The sequence below is a fragment of the Pogona vitticeps genome, chromosome 2 (assembly GCF_051106095.1).
Source record: "Pogona vitticeps strain Pit_001003342236 chromosome 2, PviZW2.1, whole genome shotgun sequence".
Classification (NCBI taxonomy): domain Eukaryota; kingdom Metazoa; phylum Chordata; class Lepidosauria; order Squamata; family Agamidae; genus Pogona; species Pogona vitticeps.
In genome coordinates, this window is record NC_135784.1 from 58,738,300 (window position 1) to 58,758,666 (window position 20,367).

Consider the following 20,367-nt stretch of genomic DNA (forward strand, 5'->3'; position numbering starts at 1 on the left):
CTTGGCCCAGTATGATAATCACTGCTTGCCCTTTCCAGCTCAGTCAGAGTTGACGTGGAAGCACTTTCAATGTGTTGTTGATGTTGTTATTGTTGTTGTTGTCCTTTTATAGATACTGTAGCCAATGCTTCAGGCCCTTTACTGGTGGAAATCGCAAAGACTCCCGGCTCTGCATTAGGAATCACGCTAGCAACGAGCACGCATCGGAATAAGCAGGTCATAGTGATTGACAAGATCAAACCAGCCAGTGTGGTGGACAGGTATGGATTGCTGGGTTGTGTTTTGTTTTCTCTTTCTACTCAGCTGAAAATTCCCTCTGGGAGGTTTCGGAGGGCCATGAGACAAGGTAATTTGTGGTCCACACCAGCACACTTCCTAAAGAAGGCATGATTATTGTTTTCCATAGAGCAGTACAGTACAGTATACAAGACAGTGATTCTCAGAATGGGTTGTGGGCAATGTTTTGTTCTCTGGAAGTGCATTGTGTTTTTTTGTTGTGGGTTGTTTTGGGTGTGTTTTAGTTGACAAAAAAAGGGTTAGTAGAGAGCTGGCCACTTCCATCCCAAATCTTCTCCTGTAATCTGAAGACACGTGTCTGCAGGTAAACTTTCAGATCACACAAAAAGTAATAACAAGACAGAACAGACACTCTATTTAAAACTAAAGTTTAGCCTGGAGCATCAACTGAAATATATGCCTGCAAGAAATAAGGTTTGGTGGCTGATGTTCCTCAGATCCTAGTAGGCACATAAATATGAAAAACTCTTTCAAGAACATTTTCTCAGGGGTCAGGGGGGAACAGAATCCCTATTTAATATAAAACATATTGTGAAACACCAGGACCTTGTAGCAAATGTTTGACCTTGCCAGAGGAAGTGAATTTAACCTCTCAGTGTGTCAAAGATAACCAAATTTGATTTGTCAGAGATTAATTAGACCCAGTTGAAGTTGCAATGTGAACAGAAATTTGCAGGATGAACATTCAGCTGGTTCATGAAGTGATGACTTCCTAGGCAGTAGTAACATAAACATAGGATGACTTCTTCTCACTGCTTGCTAAATAGGCTGTTGTAGATGGACCTTGACTGGCCATTGGTTTCATTATTTTTCCATGTTTAGTAAGCACACAGTTGAAGCATTCTGTTTTCCGTGGATCTTTCCTCTAAAACAGTGGTCCCAGTCTTGGTTCCCAGATGTCTTGGACTAAAACTCCCAGAAACCTTCATCAAGAGCTGTGCTAGCCACAATTTCTGGGAGTTGCAGTACAAAAACATCTGGGGACTATAATAATCTGCTCTAAGAGATTGTTTTATTAGATTTTTTTTTCTTTTTTTAGCACTGAAAAATCTTCCCTTCCCTTAGAATGTGGCTGTATGACTATATGGTGTTGTAGTCTGAGGGGGCTCCTCTAGTCCAAGAAGGTGTGTATGTGTTGGGGAAGAACCAAACACGGTCTGGTATGAACTCATCCCATTTCACAATTATTTTTCTTCCCCCAAACTCTTTTTGAAAGTTACACATGTTCTTCTCTACAAGATGGATAATAGGTATCCTAATCTCTCAACTCTTCTCTCTCTCTTTTTAAATGTCAGAGATGGTACAGAATAAAAGTATTTAATGATAAAAAAATCTGGGGTTATTTATTATCTAGAAAGCGCCTTGAATTCAAATAAGAAAGTTTGCACTTAGACTTTTTTCAGCATGTTGATGTTTTGTATATAGAGAAAGGTTGGCTGGTGTTTCAGCTAAACTATCTTTCTTTGGATGAAAGGCCTGTGGTTTCGTGAATCTTCAACCAGATGAATCCAAGCCTAGATGTTTGGCTCTTTAATTTTTGGTTTCAGCTGAACTCCAAACATGTGGCAGAAGATTTGGTGGAATGCTATTGGGGCTTAGGTGACAGTTGTAATGTGTGTGTGTGTGTGTGTGTGTGTGTGTGGGTGTGGGTGTGTGTGTGAGTGAGTGAGTGAGTGAGTGAGAGAGAGAGAGAGAGAGAGAGCATCTTTTGAACCAATTGCTGCAGGTTACTCTTCAGTTTGTGTTTTTGTTGTTGTTTCTTCCCCATTGCAGATGTGGGGCCTTGCACGTTGGTGATCACATCCTTTCCATTGATGGCACTAGCACAGAACACTGTTCCTTGTTAGAGGCCACGCAGCTCCTAGCTGCAACATCCGAAAATGTCAAGTTGGAGATACTACCTGCTCACCATAGTAGACTTCCTCTCAAACCTCCAGATACAGGTATGCATGCCAAGATGGATTGTGTGATATGAAGCACCACAATTTTCCTCCTGGAGCTGGTGTATGATAGGCAGGCTCCTTTTGACCCTTGCAATCTCTTCTCAGTGTTTGAAAGCAGCTGTTTCTAGAAGGGTGGCATTTTGGCTGGCATTTTGACTACCCTGAAAAACATTCACATAGATAAGATTCTCAAAATAAGCTGAGAGTGGGTAGGAGGTGACTGTCATCTGGTCCTCTACTGATTTGTAGAGTTTGTACACATAATCATCTCCTCCCTTTCAGTACTGACATTTTTTTTCTCCTTCATACACAGTAGTTATATAAAAACTGCTTTCATGATTTCATATTCATTTAGTCAAAGAGGCAGATAAGGGTAGCCGGGAGATGTAAAACAAGATGGACACAGAGATTGACATTTCAGTAGTGATGTCTGGCAGTATTCAAACAAAAGGTTGCTGGCTAACCTGCAACCTGTTCATTCATATATGAGGGGAAGTAATGAAAGATCACTACTGTGATGGAGAAATGTTCAGTGTGGGCTAAGTTCAGACTATAACTTTGATCGAGCAGACTAAAAAAAACCCAAACCTTGATCCAGCTTGTTACATATTTAGTTAACTTTTAAAGTGGTGTTTGACAGAAATGTTGAAGGCCAGCTGTTGTTTTAGAAAAGGCATCCCTTCCTATCTCACACAAAGAGAAGACACCTCTTGTGCAACAGTGCTAGCTGCGTGACAAGCATCCTCTGAAAATAAAGAGAATGTGCGTCTCGTTTCAAAGCTATAGTGTTTATTAAAATTTGATTGAAGGACTAATCAGCTGAGACTTATATGATTAATGTACCTGAAGTGAAGATTTCTCTAGTGGGGTGACATCCTTTGAACAGAACTCACCTACTGCATGTAAACAAGGCCTTTGGGACCAACAATTAGAGGGAGTGATGGGAATATCTGAAACTGCAGCCTTGCCTGGATTGTCTGTCAGAGCTTTGAAAAACTCCAGTATTCAGCTGTGGAGAGTTCAAAGGGAAAACATTAGCTTTCTGGCTGCTGAGGTTGCAGTGGGACAGATAGCTTTTTCCTTTTGGCTTTTTCTAGAAAAACACTGAGGAAACTGCCCTTCCAGTGTAGTTGAGGGGCTTCAGCTTCCACCCTCCCACCCTAGTTGATGAAAGTTCAAGTCCATAAAGATCTGAAGGGACCACAGATTCCCACTCCCTGTCCTAAAAATCCGGCATTTGTGGAATCACTCGGAGGTGAAAGGTCACAGATGCATTCCACAGTCTTTTCTGGTCCTCTTGACTTCTAACAATATTGCTTTTTCCTGTACTGGTCAAGATTATGTTCAGGTAAAAGTGACTGATCCCTTCTCTGTTGGAATTTTTTGGTGAAGGGTAAATATGCAGAAGTCTAGCTTTTCAGCAGATACTGTAGCGGGCCATCCATTATATCCATGGGTTTAACTTCTGTTGTTTTAACCTTGCACAGTCCAACAGCTATCCTTCACGGATGAGATGCTTGGTACATTTTGAACTTTCAGATGCAGCTTAAATGCTAGCAGCACATGGAGCGCCAGATATTTCAAACAGAGGACTAGCTCTCTGACAGGGGCACTGCCACGAGAAGTGAGTGCAGTACAGAAGTCGTAGCCATGGAAAACATAAACATCAGAAGCCCATTTTCTCTTTGCTGCCCAGTGTGGCCTAAACTTCCATGGGTAATTGATATCAGTGTAATGGTCCATGCTGGCCATTTGCAATATGTTTTCTCCTTGTCATTCTGGCTTTATCAAGTGATGTTAGCAGCTGCGTTCACGTTGTAACCTGTGCAAAGAGAGGTGAACTCATATTCTTCTATTCAGAAACACTCATTAAGTGATTTCCTTGTATGTGTGTGTTAAGGGCATTCAGATTCTTCCTTTTTCTTGTTCGGAAAAGTAATAGGGGAAATGACCACCTGAGTGCTTAACATTCATTGCCTTAAAAGCTTGAATAGTTACTTTTTAAAAAAGTAATTAGTTACAATCAGTCCCAAGTGGTAGGTTGCTATTACAGTTGCACATCTAAAAGTACCTCATTTTTCATTTCTTAAAAGTAGCCAAAGGCGGGCAACATCTGGGGGTTACAGAGGGCTCCACAGGCCCCTCTCGAACTGACAGAAGATGGCAGCACTCCCAAATTTGACGGCAGACCTTGATTCTTTTGCTGCTTCTGCTAATGAAATGGGGCAAGAAGAGGTCTAGCTCTCAATGGTGCAGAAAGAAACCACCCTGCCCTCTGGCCTTCTAGAGCTTTTTGCAGACTGCATGTCCACAAGAAGGTGATTTGAATTTTATGCAGTGGCGGCAGAGGGTCTGTGAGAGGGGCAGAAAATGAGGGGCAGCTTGATACGAGCTAGAGGCCAGGTGTGTCATAGAGGCAGCAGGTTGTAATTTGCCTACTCCTTAGCTGTCAATGAACAAGAAAAAAATCACTCGGCATCTACTGTCAGATTCTTTGCTTCGTTGCCCTTAATTATGGGGGTGGGCTTGAGAGGAAGCCTGCTTTCTGATGGTCTACTAAAGACTTCATCCTAGACACCCAGTTAATTGGACTAGACAGGACACACACACACCGCTTCTGAGACCATACAAAACTGTTGCCAGTTGGAGGAAATGGTATAAGGCCAGACAAGCCAAGGATTTTATGACATGGATAAAACCTAGCAGCTACTGCTTGTTTCATGCTTGGTAGAGAGTCTCTTAATCATTTATGGTGATGCCCCAGTGAGCTTAATGGGACATACACTCAAGTGGGTGTGGCAGGGAGAGCTTCCTAGGGGTCACAGGGATTCTGGATCTACTAATGGAGCCCACAGCACTGAATGTGAATGTTATAATTTAAAAAGAAGAAAAGCAATAAGGAAAAAAAAATTAAGAAATATGTTTTAGAAGGCAGTGAGTTTCCCAGAAGCCTCTGGGAGTACAATTATTCCAGAGAACAAAGGTCACACTTTATTCACACCTTATTCCAGAGAACAAAGGTCACACCTTTGTTTTACCTGACACACAAAAATCTCCTCCCAGTCAGAGGAGAAGAATCCTCTTTATTTTATTGTTATTCTGCTGCATTTTTGGCTATGATGGTTCAAGTGGATGTGCAGCCTATGATGGAATCCAGACTGTTCTCCAGATCCCAGAAGATTGCTTGTCACTGGAGCTTCAACATTACAATTGTGACGGTCATGATAATTTTCCAAAAATGCTAATGGTCAGTCACTGATCACAAGTTCACACACTGCCAGATCACAGTATTCTTCTGGGAAAACTGGATAAATATGTTATCAGTGTATCTACGTTATACAGTTATAGCAGTTAGATGCTACTTCAGTTTTGGTGAGGTACTTTAAATTCTTTGCCATTGATCTTTCATGCAGTCTCCTGAACTATAGCAAGAAATAGCTAAGTGTCTCACTGGAATACAGATCCCAGCATTCTTTAAGATGAAGCCATAGCTTCATGGAGTCTTACTCCCATAATTATGTAGTGTGGATACACCTTAGATTAGACAAGACAGAGAAGTACCAGAACAGCCTGCATTTACTGTGGAAAGCCATTAATGTGGACTATGTAACCTATCACTCAGAAAGGGGTCCTAGACTCTCAGGTGGAATGCCCATGGGGAGTTTTACAGTCTTCAGGCTGATGTTACTGTTAATCACTGAATAATACTCAGGTTTTCAGAGTTCTATGACGGACAACCAAGGCTTGAGCAGATGGCAAAAATATCCTGTTGTTCACCAAACAGGCAGAGAACCTCTGTTGATTTGGACTGCCTATCAAGCTTATGAAAGTGATCTTGAACACCTTCTTTCAGCTCTGGGCCCACCAGCTAGCTTGCTTTTCCTGTTTGATATGGATGTAGATATATCTGACATTCCCTTTTCTTGTCCTTTTCCTTGTATTATGCTGGACGAAGTCAAAGTGCAGAAGAGTGATCACCACCACTGTTGGGACCCCTGTGTCAGCTACTGTCACACTCACCATCCAGGGCACTGCAAGACGCCTACGTGGAACCAAACGTCCAGCCAAGATTATTGCAAGTGTAATGCACCTTCTTTATTTTCTGCTCCATTGATCAGCACAGCCATAGTCTTGAGGTCTGAAGAAGGAACACCAAAAGGCATAGTGGCGAAAACTCAAACTAGACAATACGCTTTGTGGTTTTGTTTGTTTGTTTGTTTGTTTTTAGAAGTGCTCCCTCAGATTGTGAAAGACATCTGTTTGGCGTATTTTTCTTCACCTACATATTTTGGATTTAACATGTTTTATTTTGTAATTGGTCAGTAGAAGATAAACACCTTCTTAGCTTGCATATCTGATTACTGTGGCACATGTCTTTGAGGGAATTTCATTCTGGCAGTGAAGAATAGGTTAATCGTAGAACATTCCGTATGCATACCCCTGAATGTCAGGTTTAACCCTGAATATTTAGCAGGAACTATCAAGTTGCTTGCTCCCGTGGACAGACATGTTCTCTCTTCCACCTGTAAACATGCATTGTCTTCCACTTCAGACTTCCTTAAAGCATCCCAAGTTTAGAAAAGCTGCTTTTTTTGAATTATAACTTGGAGGGTGGGGAGTGGGGTATTTGGCAACTTTTCCAACACTGATATCCCAGTTTTTCTTCACCTTCCCTTCCACTGTTGCCTCCATGAACCTTGGCTTTCACCCAGTGTCTGTTGGGAGTCTGTCTCTTGTCTGTCTTGTCTGCTGAATGCAGCGTGCACCTTCAGCCTTTGGACAAGGTCCATCTGGCTTTGGTGGTCCATGCAGTGTCCAGTGTGAGCAGCAACCAGGGCTTGGGGTAGAGACTGAATCTTTTGATAAATTCTTCTCTCGAAGTGGTTGAAAAGAATCTGGGGGAAATCCCTACAGTATCTGTATTGGGGAAACCCTTTAAGTAATGTGGAATTTGGCAGGTTTAGCCGTTTTGTGTGCCAGCAAATAAGCTGGCGTACTGAGAAGAGTAGGAAACGTTTAAGATAAATATATTTTTTTTCAGGTTGGGAATGGGTAAAGAACTGCTGCTTAGCCACACATTTTGGTATGCAATACAAATGGGCACAGGTCTTTAGTGACAAGAATAGGTGGGGTATGGATCAACGTTTGGGCTGGCAGTGTTGGCAGAAAAGGTTCATTGATGATATGAAACGCTAGCTCTTGTGTGTGTTTTGTCCAGCTCTTGTAGCTGCCAACTTTGCGTCTCCCACAATGAACGTGTCGGGGTTTGCCTGCCAGAATTCTAATACTCTACCTCGGAGCAACCATGCCATGAGCCCACGAGCCACTATGATGAGGAGAAGACAGAGGAAGAAGGAGCACAAAAGCTCATGTAAGGCTCACAGGGACTTGTGGGGCAGAGAAGTAGAGAGACTTGTTCTTTCTGAGGTTCCTTGGGATGATTATTCCTGGAAGTGCATCGTGGGTCCTTACTCTCTGGGTCTTTCCTTTCCTTCCTCAAGAGAACTCACTGCCTGTCAATCTTTTTCCCACATGTTAGGTGTGCTGGGACAGATTTCCTGGCCTTTCATCTTTCAGAAAGCAGAAGAAGCTAAGGACCCTCTTCTTTGTTTTCCCTTGTGTTAATGTCATGCTTTCCTTGGGCTACAAAAGCCAGATGACATAGATTCAGACTGTTTTTCACATTCCGCTACTGATTTTTTTTTTAATCATTCAGATCTGCTTTGTGGCAATATATAAATAAATAATCAATTAAAACTTCAGCCTATATAGTATAGTGTATAGGGGTGAGGACAGGGGACATGGAATTAAACAGGGTTTGTAAATCAACATGAACATTTTACAATATTCATTCTTATCTGTTACATTTCAAAGATAAATAAGTTTCCGGTGTAACTAATTTATCATACATATTCTAATATTAAATTAATCTTAGGCTTTCAATTATCAAATATTAATTTATGTTCTATTTCTAAGCCAGTCATAAAAATTTATGTCAACAATCTTCATGGTTCATCTTTCTTGTTGAGTCTAGCCATTCTGAGAGTTTGTCCATCTCCACCATGTCCAGAATTTTTGCTATCTTGAGGTGGATTCTCCATGTCCTTCCAGTATTTAGCAAAAAGAATTCTTGTCGCTGTCAGGATATGGATAACTAAATATTTTTCCATTAGGTCCATTGAATCTGGGATTTTATTTAGAAGGGGAAAAAAACCAGGGTTTACAGTTATAGGAATCTCCAAGGCCTCATGCAAAAGGTTTTTAAAGTGTTATTAAAGCCTTCTAAGGCTGCGGTGCCTTTAAATTAAGTGCTTCCTCTTTGCAACTTCAAGCGGTTTTATGGCTTCCTGCTAACCACCGCTGGATGATTAATAAGTAATTTTATCTTGAATAATCTTCCTGTGATTTGCCCCAGGTTCAGTTTGACCCACGGAGCTCAACGATGGCAATCTTTCAGATGTCCATGGGCCACATATGTCCACCCTTGGACCTTGGAAAGCTTTATTCACTCCATCGCCTCTAACCTCAACATTTTAAAATTCTTTTTGCTTTTTAACAAATCCTACACCTTCTGGCAGCAAAATAAATTGGAGGTTCCAGTTGTGTGTGAGTAAGCAAAACATGACGGGATTGCTCCAGTGTCCCCTAGATAGCACAAGAGGATTTTTGCATTTACTGCTGCTGCTGCAATAGTAAATAATTAATCATTATTAATTAATGATTAATAATTAGGTGGCTGGGGCCCATTGTTGGTGCACCTTGACAGTACATTGGAGCTCTTGGGTAATTTGTATGTTTCACTGTTGTTTTTATTCATGCATATCTAAATATTCAAACTTAAAAATATAACAATAATAAACAAAATAAACAAAAAAAAACCCATTACAACTCAACACCCATCCTTCCCCTGTGGATCAGAGATTTCACCGTCATCTGGTCATCTGAGTATCTTCAAAGGCCTCTGGTGAATCTGTTGTCACTGTGTTCCCCCTGCCTTCCAAGGGGAGCAAATCTTTAATCACAGATTTTCGCTATATTTTTTTTCTTATTGTTTAATAGTGAACTAATATTATTTCATTGTTTTTTTTAAAAAAAGAAGAGAAAAATAAGTAATCAAAGATTTACTTAGCAGAACAACTCAATGTAGTTAATATGGGAGGTTCTGATGAGCAAATTAGATATGATATTATCCACTAAAAGAAATGGTGTTAATCCATCAAGGGGCTTAATTCTGGACACAGAGCAAAGGGACAACAAGGTACCTTCTCCTCAGTTCTGGTGTCTAAAATTCTTCACACATGTTGTTTATAATTTAAAAACCAGTTGAGCAATTACAAATTGCTCAAATTGTATCACTTAGTTTGGCTTACAGAAAGATTCAAAAGGATATTACTCTCTAACAGTTTCCCCTCCCAGCTAGATGGGTATCTCCAGGTTGTCTCTTCACCTCTCATCATCAATATACACATTATAATATGACTAACTAGAATAACGAGAATGGTACATTTTCTGTGTTTCAAACTAGGTCTGAAAAGGATAGATTTGTTCAGCGAGTGAAGCTGTTGAAATCTGCTGGTTCTCAGTACAAATTCCTGGGTTATTTGGTGAAGAGTGGTAGATGTTTGATGTTCATTAGACTTTATGAAATAACATCACTCTTCCCTTTGGTAGCTCCACTGGGGATGGGGTGGAGGGTAAGGAAGCCATTTCTAACATGGCACATTTACACTTGCTGACATTTCTTGGCATAGTAAGAAGGTCCCCACCCCGTCACTTGTATTGTTGCAAAACTTCCACAAGCATGTTGTTGTTATATTTTGACCGGGTCTTTCTTGTTTCAGTGTCACTGGCCTCTAGCACCGTAGGTCCTGGTGGGCAGATTGTTCATACGGAAACAACAGAGGTGATCCTAAGAGGAGACCCCTTGAATGGCTTTGGACTCCAGCTGCAGGGGGGTATCTTTGCTACTGAAACACTGTCCTCGCCTCCCCTCATCCGATTTATTGAGCCTGACAGCCCAGCAGAAAGGTTAGAGACCTTGCTCTTGGATATCATCAGATGATGATAGTGTTGTCTTTGGTTAATGGAGGTGTCTTCCCAAGTAGAGGTCATTTCATCATTACCTCCCCCTGAATTCTAATTGTTCTTGACTGAGAGCTTGTGTATCCATCAAGAAACAAGGAATTCATGCCTGCCATAAAATATTTATCAAAACCCTATCTGTTTATGCCCTATTTTTATGTGGCTTGCTCTGTGTCTTTGTTATGATGAACATCATCGTTTTGGAGATTTGATGGGGGAGGTTGTGTTATTTCTTGTAACACTGCTAAGACTTCAGCAATCAAAAGCAGCCTCCCATGAAATGGTTGCAGTCTGTTCAAATGATACTGTAATCTTCTTAATGGGGGTTCACACCTCAATCAGCCAAAAGGGCACTTTGCTTTATGGCCTAAATATGACCAGCCTGATCAGAATAGCACAAGAAGGAATAAGGTATTTTCATGTTATATCCATCATCGGAAGAAGAGCTGCAAGCTTGCATCTTCTTTGCAATGACAGTGCTTTGCACTAATTTTCTACAAATAAATGTGAATACCTAGCCAAATGCTGGTGCAATTTCAGGAAGCACTTGGTGAACCAAGCACAAGGAGAAGTCTGTTTAATTGTTAGATTAATGCAGTCCCATTAAGAAACTAATAATTTGATAGACACTGAATAAAATCAGTTGGAAATTAGAAATATAAACTGGAAAGAGAACTGTCTTTCTTTCCCACTTTCTTAGTATGCTTGTCTAATTATAACATAGTACAGGTGAACTTTCTGTCTGTTTAGAAAAGTCATAAGAAGGTAGAATGTTTTCCAAACTTTGGGAGGTGTGTAATAGTCCGCCATTATTTTTTTATTATTCATAGTCTGAATTATTTCCAGGCAGCCCTTTCAATAGCAGGTATTACAGTCAAAGCTTCTACTCCCCTCTCAGCACTAGCCAGAAAAGAATTACATTAATGGTAACATGGATTGAATTTGTATTGTGTCATAAAGAGTTTGTGAGTGAAACAGATAACTTTTCAGCCGGTTCTTTTCTTTGTCTGTGCTTCATATCCACACAAATTGACCATTGACTTTGTAATGTATTTGAACAGCATCATTGCTTCCTGATGCTCAGGGCAGTATTAGAGCTGAAATAAAAGAACATATCCACCTAGTGCTGCTTTTGCTCCCTGTACGTGTAGCGGAGATGGTGTCTGTAGAATCATGGGCTTTAGAGGATAAGGGGTGAAATACATAGATCATGTCTTTGTCAAGTTGATCCAGGGGGCTTGGAACCCATCCAGTTTCTCAAATGCTTTTGCCAAGCCTTAAGCCAGTGCAATGCATCATTGCATGAGTTTGCCTGAAGCAATTGAGTCATGCATGTTTCTTCATTTTCCCCGCTCTCTGATGGCCATCGTGAAAGATTTTTGGTTGCTGGTTCTTAGTTTCTTCCATTCTTGATTATGAGAAATAACAGATTGCATACAGACCAAGTTAATTACACTGAGATCCCATTAAATACCAGCAAATTAGTTAGTTATGTCTAATTTTTCACATTCCCTCTGTGAAACTTCTGTTTCTGGTCTGATTAGTTAGATACAGGTATAAGGTTAATTTTAATTTTAAGAGACTGAGGGTTGCCAGTAGCCATGACTTCCACAAAGTTGCTAACCTTGGCCCATTCATTCAATCCAACATACCATTTTGAGACACGTGTGTGACAAACCCAGACCTACTGGGATATGTCACACAGTTACACTAAGCTGCCACCAACCATTCCCTGTAAGAAGTCACACAGACCAGGGATGGATTTTTAAACAATAAAAGAATAAGGTTTATTTAAATACACACAGGGAAAAATAAAACGATCAGGTGATTTACATAAAGTAACGTGGCTTATTCTCACTCATACAAGCATACAGTTTGGTTCACCCAGAACCCTTAACTTGAAGCACAGACCCTGAACCTATCAGTTCTGGCTAACCAACAGACACCTGAACCTATCAGGTTGGTACTCTGACACACAGTAGTACCCTGTCTGACACACAGACTCCCACAACAGCTTCTTCTTCCCAGCTGCTGCTTCGTCACAACCCAGTGTCTCTCAGCATCTCCCTCTCACCACACAGGCATCACATATTTATACAGTACAGCCCCTCCTCCTGATGTCCCGCCTTCCACTCCCCATAGGATGGAACTTTCCCTCCAAACCCATGACAGACAGGTAACATCAGTGCTGTATGTAACACCTCCCCTCTTTATAAGTTGTTTTGTAGGGGGAAAGCTAACGTGCTTTTCACCAAAAAACAACCTGAATAAAACATACAACAACAGTTATACATACCATACTTACTCATACTTACATTCTAAGTTAAACATTTCAATTAGGCATTTAAACATTTACCATATACATTACATCAATTTACCTTTATTCATACAAACCAAATTCAAAAAAACAGGTACATTTAACCTTTTTGTCCACCAATATATACATATAGTCCATGTTCTTTCGCCGTCTTCATTCTTCAGGTCTTCTTGATAAGGCGTCAGCAACACAGTTCACTGACCCTCTGACCACCTTCACTTCAAAGTCATAGTCCTGTAGGTTTAAAGCCCACCTCATAAGTTTGCTATTGTGGGTTTTCATTGTCTTTAACCATTGCAATGGTGAATGGTCAGTACACAGAATAAAATGTCTTCCCCAGATGTAAGGCTTGGCCTTCTGGATCGCGTAGACTATGGCCAAACACTCCTTCTCCACGGTTGCCAAATGTCTCTCACCTTTTTGAAGTTTCCTACTCAGGTAGGATACTGGATGCTGGTCACCATTCTCTTCCTCCTGGCACAGAACTGCTCCTACCCCGCTGTTAGACGCATCGGTGTAGATGATGAACTCCCGGTCGAAGTCTGGAGCACGCAGCACAGGATAGTTGATTAACGCCTCCTTCAACCTCTGGAACGCCGCCTCACAGTCGCTGGTCCACGGGATGCGGTCATCAGCCTTCTTCCTCGTCAGATCGGTCAGCGGAGCCGCAATCTCGCTAAACCTCGGGATGAACTTTCTGTAGTAGCCCACCAACCCAAGAAATGATTTGACCTTTTTCTTGGTGTTGGGTCTAGGCCAATCACGAACAGCTTCTATTTTGGCCTCCAGGGGTTTTATCACTCCTCCCCCTACCATGTGACCCAAGTATTTTATTTCTGGGCTACCCAGCTGACACTTGCTGGCCTTTACTGTTAGCCCTGCTGCACTTAACCTCTGCAGCACTAACTCCAGGTGTAACAGGTGATCTTCCCAGGTATTACTGAAGATCCCTATGTCGTCAATGTAGGCCACTGTAAAGTCACTGAGCCCTGCCAAGGTCTGGTCCATCAGCCTTTGGAATGTGGCTGGTGCATTTCTGAGACCAAAGCTCAGGACTCGAAACTCATAGAGACCAAAAGGGCTGCAAAAGGCAGTCTTTTCTTGATCCCTGGGATCAATTCTTAATTGCCAATATCCCTTTACCAGGTCCAATGATGAAATGAACCGACAACCCCCTATGGTTTCAATCAGGTTGTCTAGCCTGGGCATTGGGTAGGCATCAGGAGTGGTTACACGGTTTAATTTCCTGTAATCGACACAAAACCTAATGCTCCCATCAGGCTTGTCCACAAGGACTATCGGAGAGGACCAAGGACTAGAAGAGGGGATGATTATGTTCTCCCTCAGCATCTCGTCCAGCTCCTTCCGCACCTTGTCCCTATAGGGTCCCGTTACTCGGTATGGGGATACTGCCTGCGGGGGTGCATCCCCTGTGTGGATCCGATGCATCACTCCCTTCACTATCCCCGGCTTGTTGGAAAACACCTGTTGATATTTACTAAGCAGCATTTTTAGTTTTTGCTGCTGGTCTTGGGTGAGTGCAGGACTGATCTTTACCTCCTCTGGGTTGTATTTTACTTCCCCTCTACCCTCCCAGAAGGGTAATTCAGCTTCCTCACTCTCAGCTGCTTTTATAGCAAATAGAACCCTCTGTTCCCCTCTGTAGTAGGGTTTTAGGGCATTCACATGAACCACCCTCCTTGCTTGGTTCTCCTCCTGCTCTATTAGGTAGTTCAGGTCTGACATCTTGGAAATGACCCTATATGGTCCTGCCCATTTGAGCTGCAGTTTATTCTCTCTGCAGGGCCTAAGCCAAAGCACTTCCTCCCCTGGGTCAAAGTGCCTCTCTCTAGCTTTGTGGTCATACCATGTTTTCTGTCTGACCTTCTGAGCTTGCAGGTTTTCTGCTGCCAGCTCTAGATTTCTCCTTAGGTCATTCATCAAGGTGTCTATGTAAGTCACTACGTCTTGTGGGTCATCCTGGGTGATCCGCTCCCAATTTTGTTTGATCAAATCAAGGGGCTCTTTCACCCCTAAGTGTGCAGCAAACATGTCAGAGTGACCCCTTTGTAAGATCATGGGGCGATACTTTTCAGGTACCACCAGCTGACTTCTGATCCCATCTCCCCCTTTTGAGATCTTCCTCAGGGTCTCTCTATATAAAATCCCCTTTTTCTCCAGAAATCTCACTGGGGTTTCAGGTGTTAGCTGGGCGTCAGTCACCTGTTCAAAACACTTTTGGAGAGTGGCGTCTGCCTTTTGCTCCTGTCCAAATCTGCTGTCTGTGGTTAAGGTTTCCACCACAGCTTCTGAACTCCCCTCTGCTTCCGTCTCTGGCTCATCATTACCCCCCTGAACTGTCCCCGTGGTGGCTTGTGAACGTGTAATCACTAGCACCCTTTTCACATGTTCAGCCAGGTCATTTCCCACGAGCACGGCTGCTGGCAGAGTCGATGAAATCGCTAGCCGCCAATCTCCCCTCCAGCCTTGAAAGTTGACAGGTACCTCTGCTACTGGCAGAGAGATTACCTGCCCCTCAATCCCTGCCACCTTCATGCTCTCATTTGGGATTATAAACTCCCTAGGAATAATATCTGGATGGCACAGGGTTACCTGGGAACAAGTGTCCCGCAGCCCCCTATACTGACGGTCAAGTATTCCTACGTCCACCCCTGCTGTCTCAAACAACTGAGAATCTGTTTTTACCAGCAAGCAGCGCTTTACCTCCACAAGAGGACCATTTTCTTCAGCCTGATCAGCAGAGGTAGCTGTTCCAGACTGAGTAGTCATGGCAACAGGCTCCCTCAGTGACACTGAGCCTTGCTCTTTCTGGACACAGAACACAGCTTTTGGCTTGGTCCCACTAGAATTCTGAGGCACCATTCCTTTTAGCTGCTTTAATTTCTCACACTCTGAGATTAGATGACCCTTTCCCTGACAGAAATAACATTTTCTGGTGTATTTTGATTCTCTCTCATCTTGTTTTGGTTTTCCCTCCAAAATCTGAGGTCTTAGTTTCATGTCTGAGGGCTTCCCTTCACCATGGGCCCCTCCCCCTTGCTGGCTTTTCCCTGGTCCCTGAGAGTACTTGCTGTAGGTTTCTTTGGGTTTACCTACAGATTTCCCCTCACCCAAGGGCTTTCTTATTTGGGAAATAAAATCTGCGATCTCTGCGGCTGCTGCCACAGATTTCGGTTTCCTTTCCCTCACCTGGAATTTCAATTCCCCATGCAGGACTGAATAGAACTGTTCCAGTGCTATCAAGTCTTTAAGCTGCTCATAGGTCTCTGTCCCTTCCTGCGATAGCCATTTCTCGAGCAGCCTCACCAATTGGGCCCCCACTTGGGTAAAAGTCTGTTCTGGCTTTTTGGTGAGGGACCTGAATCTTTGTCTCAGCTGCTCTGCATTTATCCCATGTCTTGCAAACACCAGTTTTTTAAACTCTGCAAAATCTTTCATCAGTTCCTCAGGCATCTCGGCATATACCTCAGCCAGGCTACCACTGATTAAAGACCGCATGATGGTCATCTTCTCAGTTTCCCTCACTGAGAAGTCCACAAACGCTCTTTCCACTAAGGAAAAGAACACCTCAGGACAATCTCCCTTGTGGTACACAGGGAATTTCTTCAGGTCAGCCTTAGACAATTGGCCTCCCTCAGAATCCCTATTGTTATTATTGTTCTGGTTCATCATTTCCAATTTTCTTAACTCATACGCCATCCTTTCTTTTTCCAGAGCAATTTTCTCTCTCTCTAATCTTTCCTCCCTCTCCATTCTCTCTCTCTCTAATTCAAATTGCCGCTGTTTCTCCCTTTCCCTTTCTTCTCTTTCCCTTTCCTCCATTTCAAATTGCCTCATCCTCAGTTCATGCTGTTGGGCTATGAGCAATTTTCTAAGTTCTGGGTTCTGCTCTACTGTGCTGTCACCTTGCACTGAGCCAAATTCATCCTCAGAACCTTGGTCAATCTGGGGGTCTTTCACTTCACTCATTTCGGCCATCTGGCTTCGAGTCAAGGGCATAATCCCCCCTCAGAACCGGCTGCTTTAAAAAGTCAAGCCTCAAAATAAAACGACCACTTTTTTCCTTTTTGCCTCAGAACCAGCTCTCCCTAGAGATTGCTGCTGTTCTTCAGCACTAACTTGCAACAGTATCGAGTCAGAGCCTACCCCCCTCTGCTGGGCCTCTCAGCTGGCAAGCTAGCTCACTGTTACTACGCAGTTTTGCCTCAGCTTTTTCCCGCCAAAACTAGGCTGCCTCAGAGCACCTTAATCTAAGTCTCCCCAGTTGGCACGTTCTTCTACTAGCGCACCTCCCCGTGAGGTACACCTAGAAGATTACCTACGCGCCTCAGACTGTCCCTGACTAGACCCCCCTTGCTCTGGGCACACTTGCCAAGGCTTTGCTGGACCACTGGACAACTGGACCAGTCGTATCCCACACGCTGGACACCAATCAATGTGACAAACCCAGACCTACTGGGATATGTCACACAGTTACACTAAGCTGCCACCAACCATTCCCTGTAAGAAGTCACACAGACCAGGGATGGATTTTTAAACAATAAAAGAATAAGGTTTATTTAAATACACACAGGGAAAAATAAAACGATCAGGTGATTTACATAAAGTAACGTGGCTTATTCTCACTCATACAAGCATACAGTTTGGTTCACCCAGAACCCTTAACTTGAAGCACAGACCCTGAACCTATCAGTTCTGGCTAACCAACAGACACCTGAACCTATCAGGTTGGTACTCTGACACACAGTAGTACCCTGTCTGACACACAGACTCCCACAACAGCTTCTTCTTCCCAGCTGCTGCTTCGTCACAACCCAGTGTCTCTCAGCATCTCCCTCTCACCACACAGGCATCACATATTTATACAGTACAGCCCCTCCTCCTGATGTCCCGCCTTCCACTCCCCATAGGATGGAACTTTCCCTCCAAACCCATGACAGACAGGTAACATCAGTGCTGTATGTAACAACGTGTTGTGTAGTCTGCTTGGTTTACACTAGGGATGCCCATCTTGTGGTTGACCATATTTAAAAACCTACCCAATAAATATTTTACTTGTCGGTGAGGATATTAAGCACATGGTACCTGCCCAGTGTGCTGTGTTCAACTCCATAGGGCAGAAATTGTGCAGAATTTCTTTCAATTGATGGCAGATGGTCCCAGACCCCAGATGAAGTTGCGCAATTGCAAGCATTATGAGAAGTTTTTCTTTGCAGATCCCAGATCATAGGGTGTGCTTTACTGTTGGTTCTGTTCTTCGTGTTACAGTAGTTGTTATTTTGCTTCATTTAATTCCCACTTTTCTTCCAGGGAGCTCATGTCTCTCTTCTCCCTACTTTATCTATACAAAAATCCTGTGAGATAAGTCAGGTTCAGAAAGCAACTGGCCCAAGGTCATATGCTTTCCAATCCTTTCCAGCAAGATAACCTTGTGTCATTTCTGGATGTAAGCGAATTCCTACAGGTAATTTCCAAGTGGACCTTTTCTAACAGTAAAAGCAGTTCTACAGTGAGTAGATGATGGTCTGTCTCTTAAATAGAAACTAAATGATCATCTGTCATTACAGGCTTTTAGCAGTGTTTGGAATAGTCAGTCTTTTAAGGATTCTTAAATGTTCTTTGATATTTTCCTTGCTGTTAATTTTTTTAAAAAATACTTTCTTATGGCTGTTGTTTCTATTCTGACTTCTGCTTTTTACTTTTGCTTAATTTTATAGATGTGTATCATTATGTTTGTTAACATTATTTTAATTTTTCATTATATTGGTTTCCACATTGACTATGCTTTTCATAGGCAGGCAGGCCAGAACATTGACATTGCATTCATAAGTATGCTTAAAGTAAAACCTTATATGATTCCACACATTGTGCAACTGCAGAGCTTTTGATCCTTTGAATAGTCTTCCCCTTATGAATTCAAAGATGATAGAGTTACTAATTTGTCATTAATAAGCATTGGTAAATACAAACAAAAAAAGCAATAAAAAAACTGATCCTCTCACTTTCCCCCTCCGAAAGATCTTTTGCAACCTTTGATACTGGAATTCTCTAGACATGAAGACATGGTCGCTTTGTCACGGTTTTTAGGCAGTTGGATGTCTTCACAGATATCTTACTTAGGGGTATTTCATATTATTATGATCATATTTTTGGTAGCCTTATTGTGGAGTTTCCTTGTTCTTCCCTGCTCTCCTACTCTCCCACTCTCCTAATAATAGCTTCTTGATCCACCTGTCTTGTCATGCTCCCTGATGAATAAGCACCATATTAAAGCACATACATGCATTCTGTAAATCTTGTTTCAGCTGTTACATTCCTCTGCTTCCTGGAGGCAAAGTCCAGCCGGCCAATTTTGCTATTTTCATCAGTGTGAACATGTTTACTTCAATTGCCAACTTGACTGTGGCCTTGAGTTTAACTCAAATGCCATTATACACACCACTGCTGCACACATTTACGCCTATGGACAAATCTGTTGATTCAGTTTTATGTGCATGTGTACAGGGCCTATGCTAGCCATCACTGTTCGTGTGTGATAAATGGATAGCATGAGAACAGTTAAATGTTGGTATCTATCATGGTAGTCATTAGGGCAGATTGTTGGCAGGATGGTGGTGGAGGACATGATGCCTTCTTAGTTGACATATGCTAAATGAGAAAAAGTGTGCATTTTCTTTCTACATACTGCAAGGAAACTTTCACTTAAAATTCGTCTCAGCTAATCTAAATATGAATGTTCCATATTCTGCAGTGGTTGTTGCTTTTAACAAACAAAGCAAAGCAGACCTAGCATTATGCAAGGATCATCAGTATATAGCACACAGCTTTTCTTTGGAATGTCTTCCTGTACTTATGCATAACATAAAACTGGCAATCATTAAATCACCACCACGACCACCATTGGTAACAGAGCTTCTCTGTGCTGAATTCACAGTATCTTTAAGCACTCAAGTCAATTAACCATATTGTATAAAGCATTTCCCCCCAATGACTGTGAGCAGTTGCTCCCTATTTTTGCAGAGAGAATTTTTGGGGCCAGTCAAACAGCTGCTCTCCATTGTTATTACATAGCAATTATTTAATTTTTAAAAATTTTTTGCTGAAGAAGAACTGGCTATGAAAATATACAAAAATGCCCTCAAAATACAGAAGAAGACAGTCTTGCAATAGAGTCAAGGCTGCTAAGGGGAGTTTCCATTTCATTCCAACCTTGCAAAATCACAAGCTGAGGCTCAGCTGAATATTTGTGTCTGTGGGATAACAACAACAGCAACCAATGACTGATTGTGGCGCTTGGGTTTGAATAGCAGAACATCTGCATGACTTTCCCTCCCCAGGATCAGGGCCAGTTTCTAATCAACTCTAATATAGATATATGAAGCTGCTGTATACTGTGGCAAACCATCCAGGCATTTTGAGGCTTATGTCTTACGGTGCTTATGAGATGTTTGGAATGTTTCCCAAAGCACAAATCACATAGATGAGCCACAATTATCCTGTTGAGTTGCAGTGTTGTGAAGGTGGAAACAAAAGGCCACTTTCATAGTCCCGTGATTATTCTGAAGCACATGGAGTACCTCCAAAGCCCGGTGTCTTAAGAAAGGTATCAATAATGGGTGTTGATTTTTTCCCCTGATGGCTAGCATAGTTAGGACTTGTTTATTTATTTATATAAAATATTTTTACCCCACCTTTCTCCATAAAAAG

General features: G+C 42.2%; 1 protein-coding gene across 8 annotated transcripts in view; it reads left to right on the forward strand.

The window, feature by feature from the left end:
- GRIP2 (glutamate receptor interacting protein 2) overlaps positions 1-20,367 on the forward strand; it is a 557,587-nt gene that overhangs the window by 483,852 nt on the left and 53,368 nt on the right. For 6 of the 8 annotated variants that reach the window (XM_072989504.2, XM_072989505.2, XM_020802804.3 and 3 more), the window contains exons 8-12: positions 113-260; positions 2,071-2,240; positions 6,196-6,321; positions 7,459-7,611; positions 10,082-10,268. In XM_072989504.2, the coding sequence (XP_072845605.1) occupies positions 113-260; positions 2,071-2,240; positions 6,196-6,321; positions 7,459-7,611; positions 10,082-10,268 (784 nt within the window). The remainder of the gene's footprint in view (positions 1-112; positions 261-2,070; positions 2,241-6,195; positions 6,322-7,458; positions 7,612-10,081; positions 10,269-20,367) is intronic. The other 2 variants (XM_078385239.1, XM_078385237.1) reach the window with 1 other exon arrangement.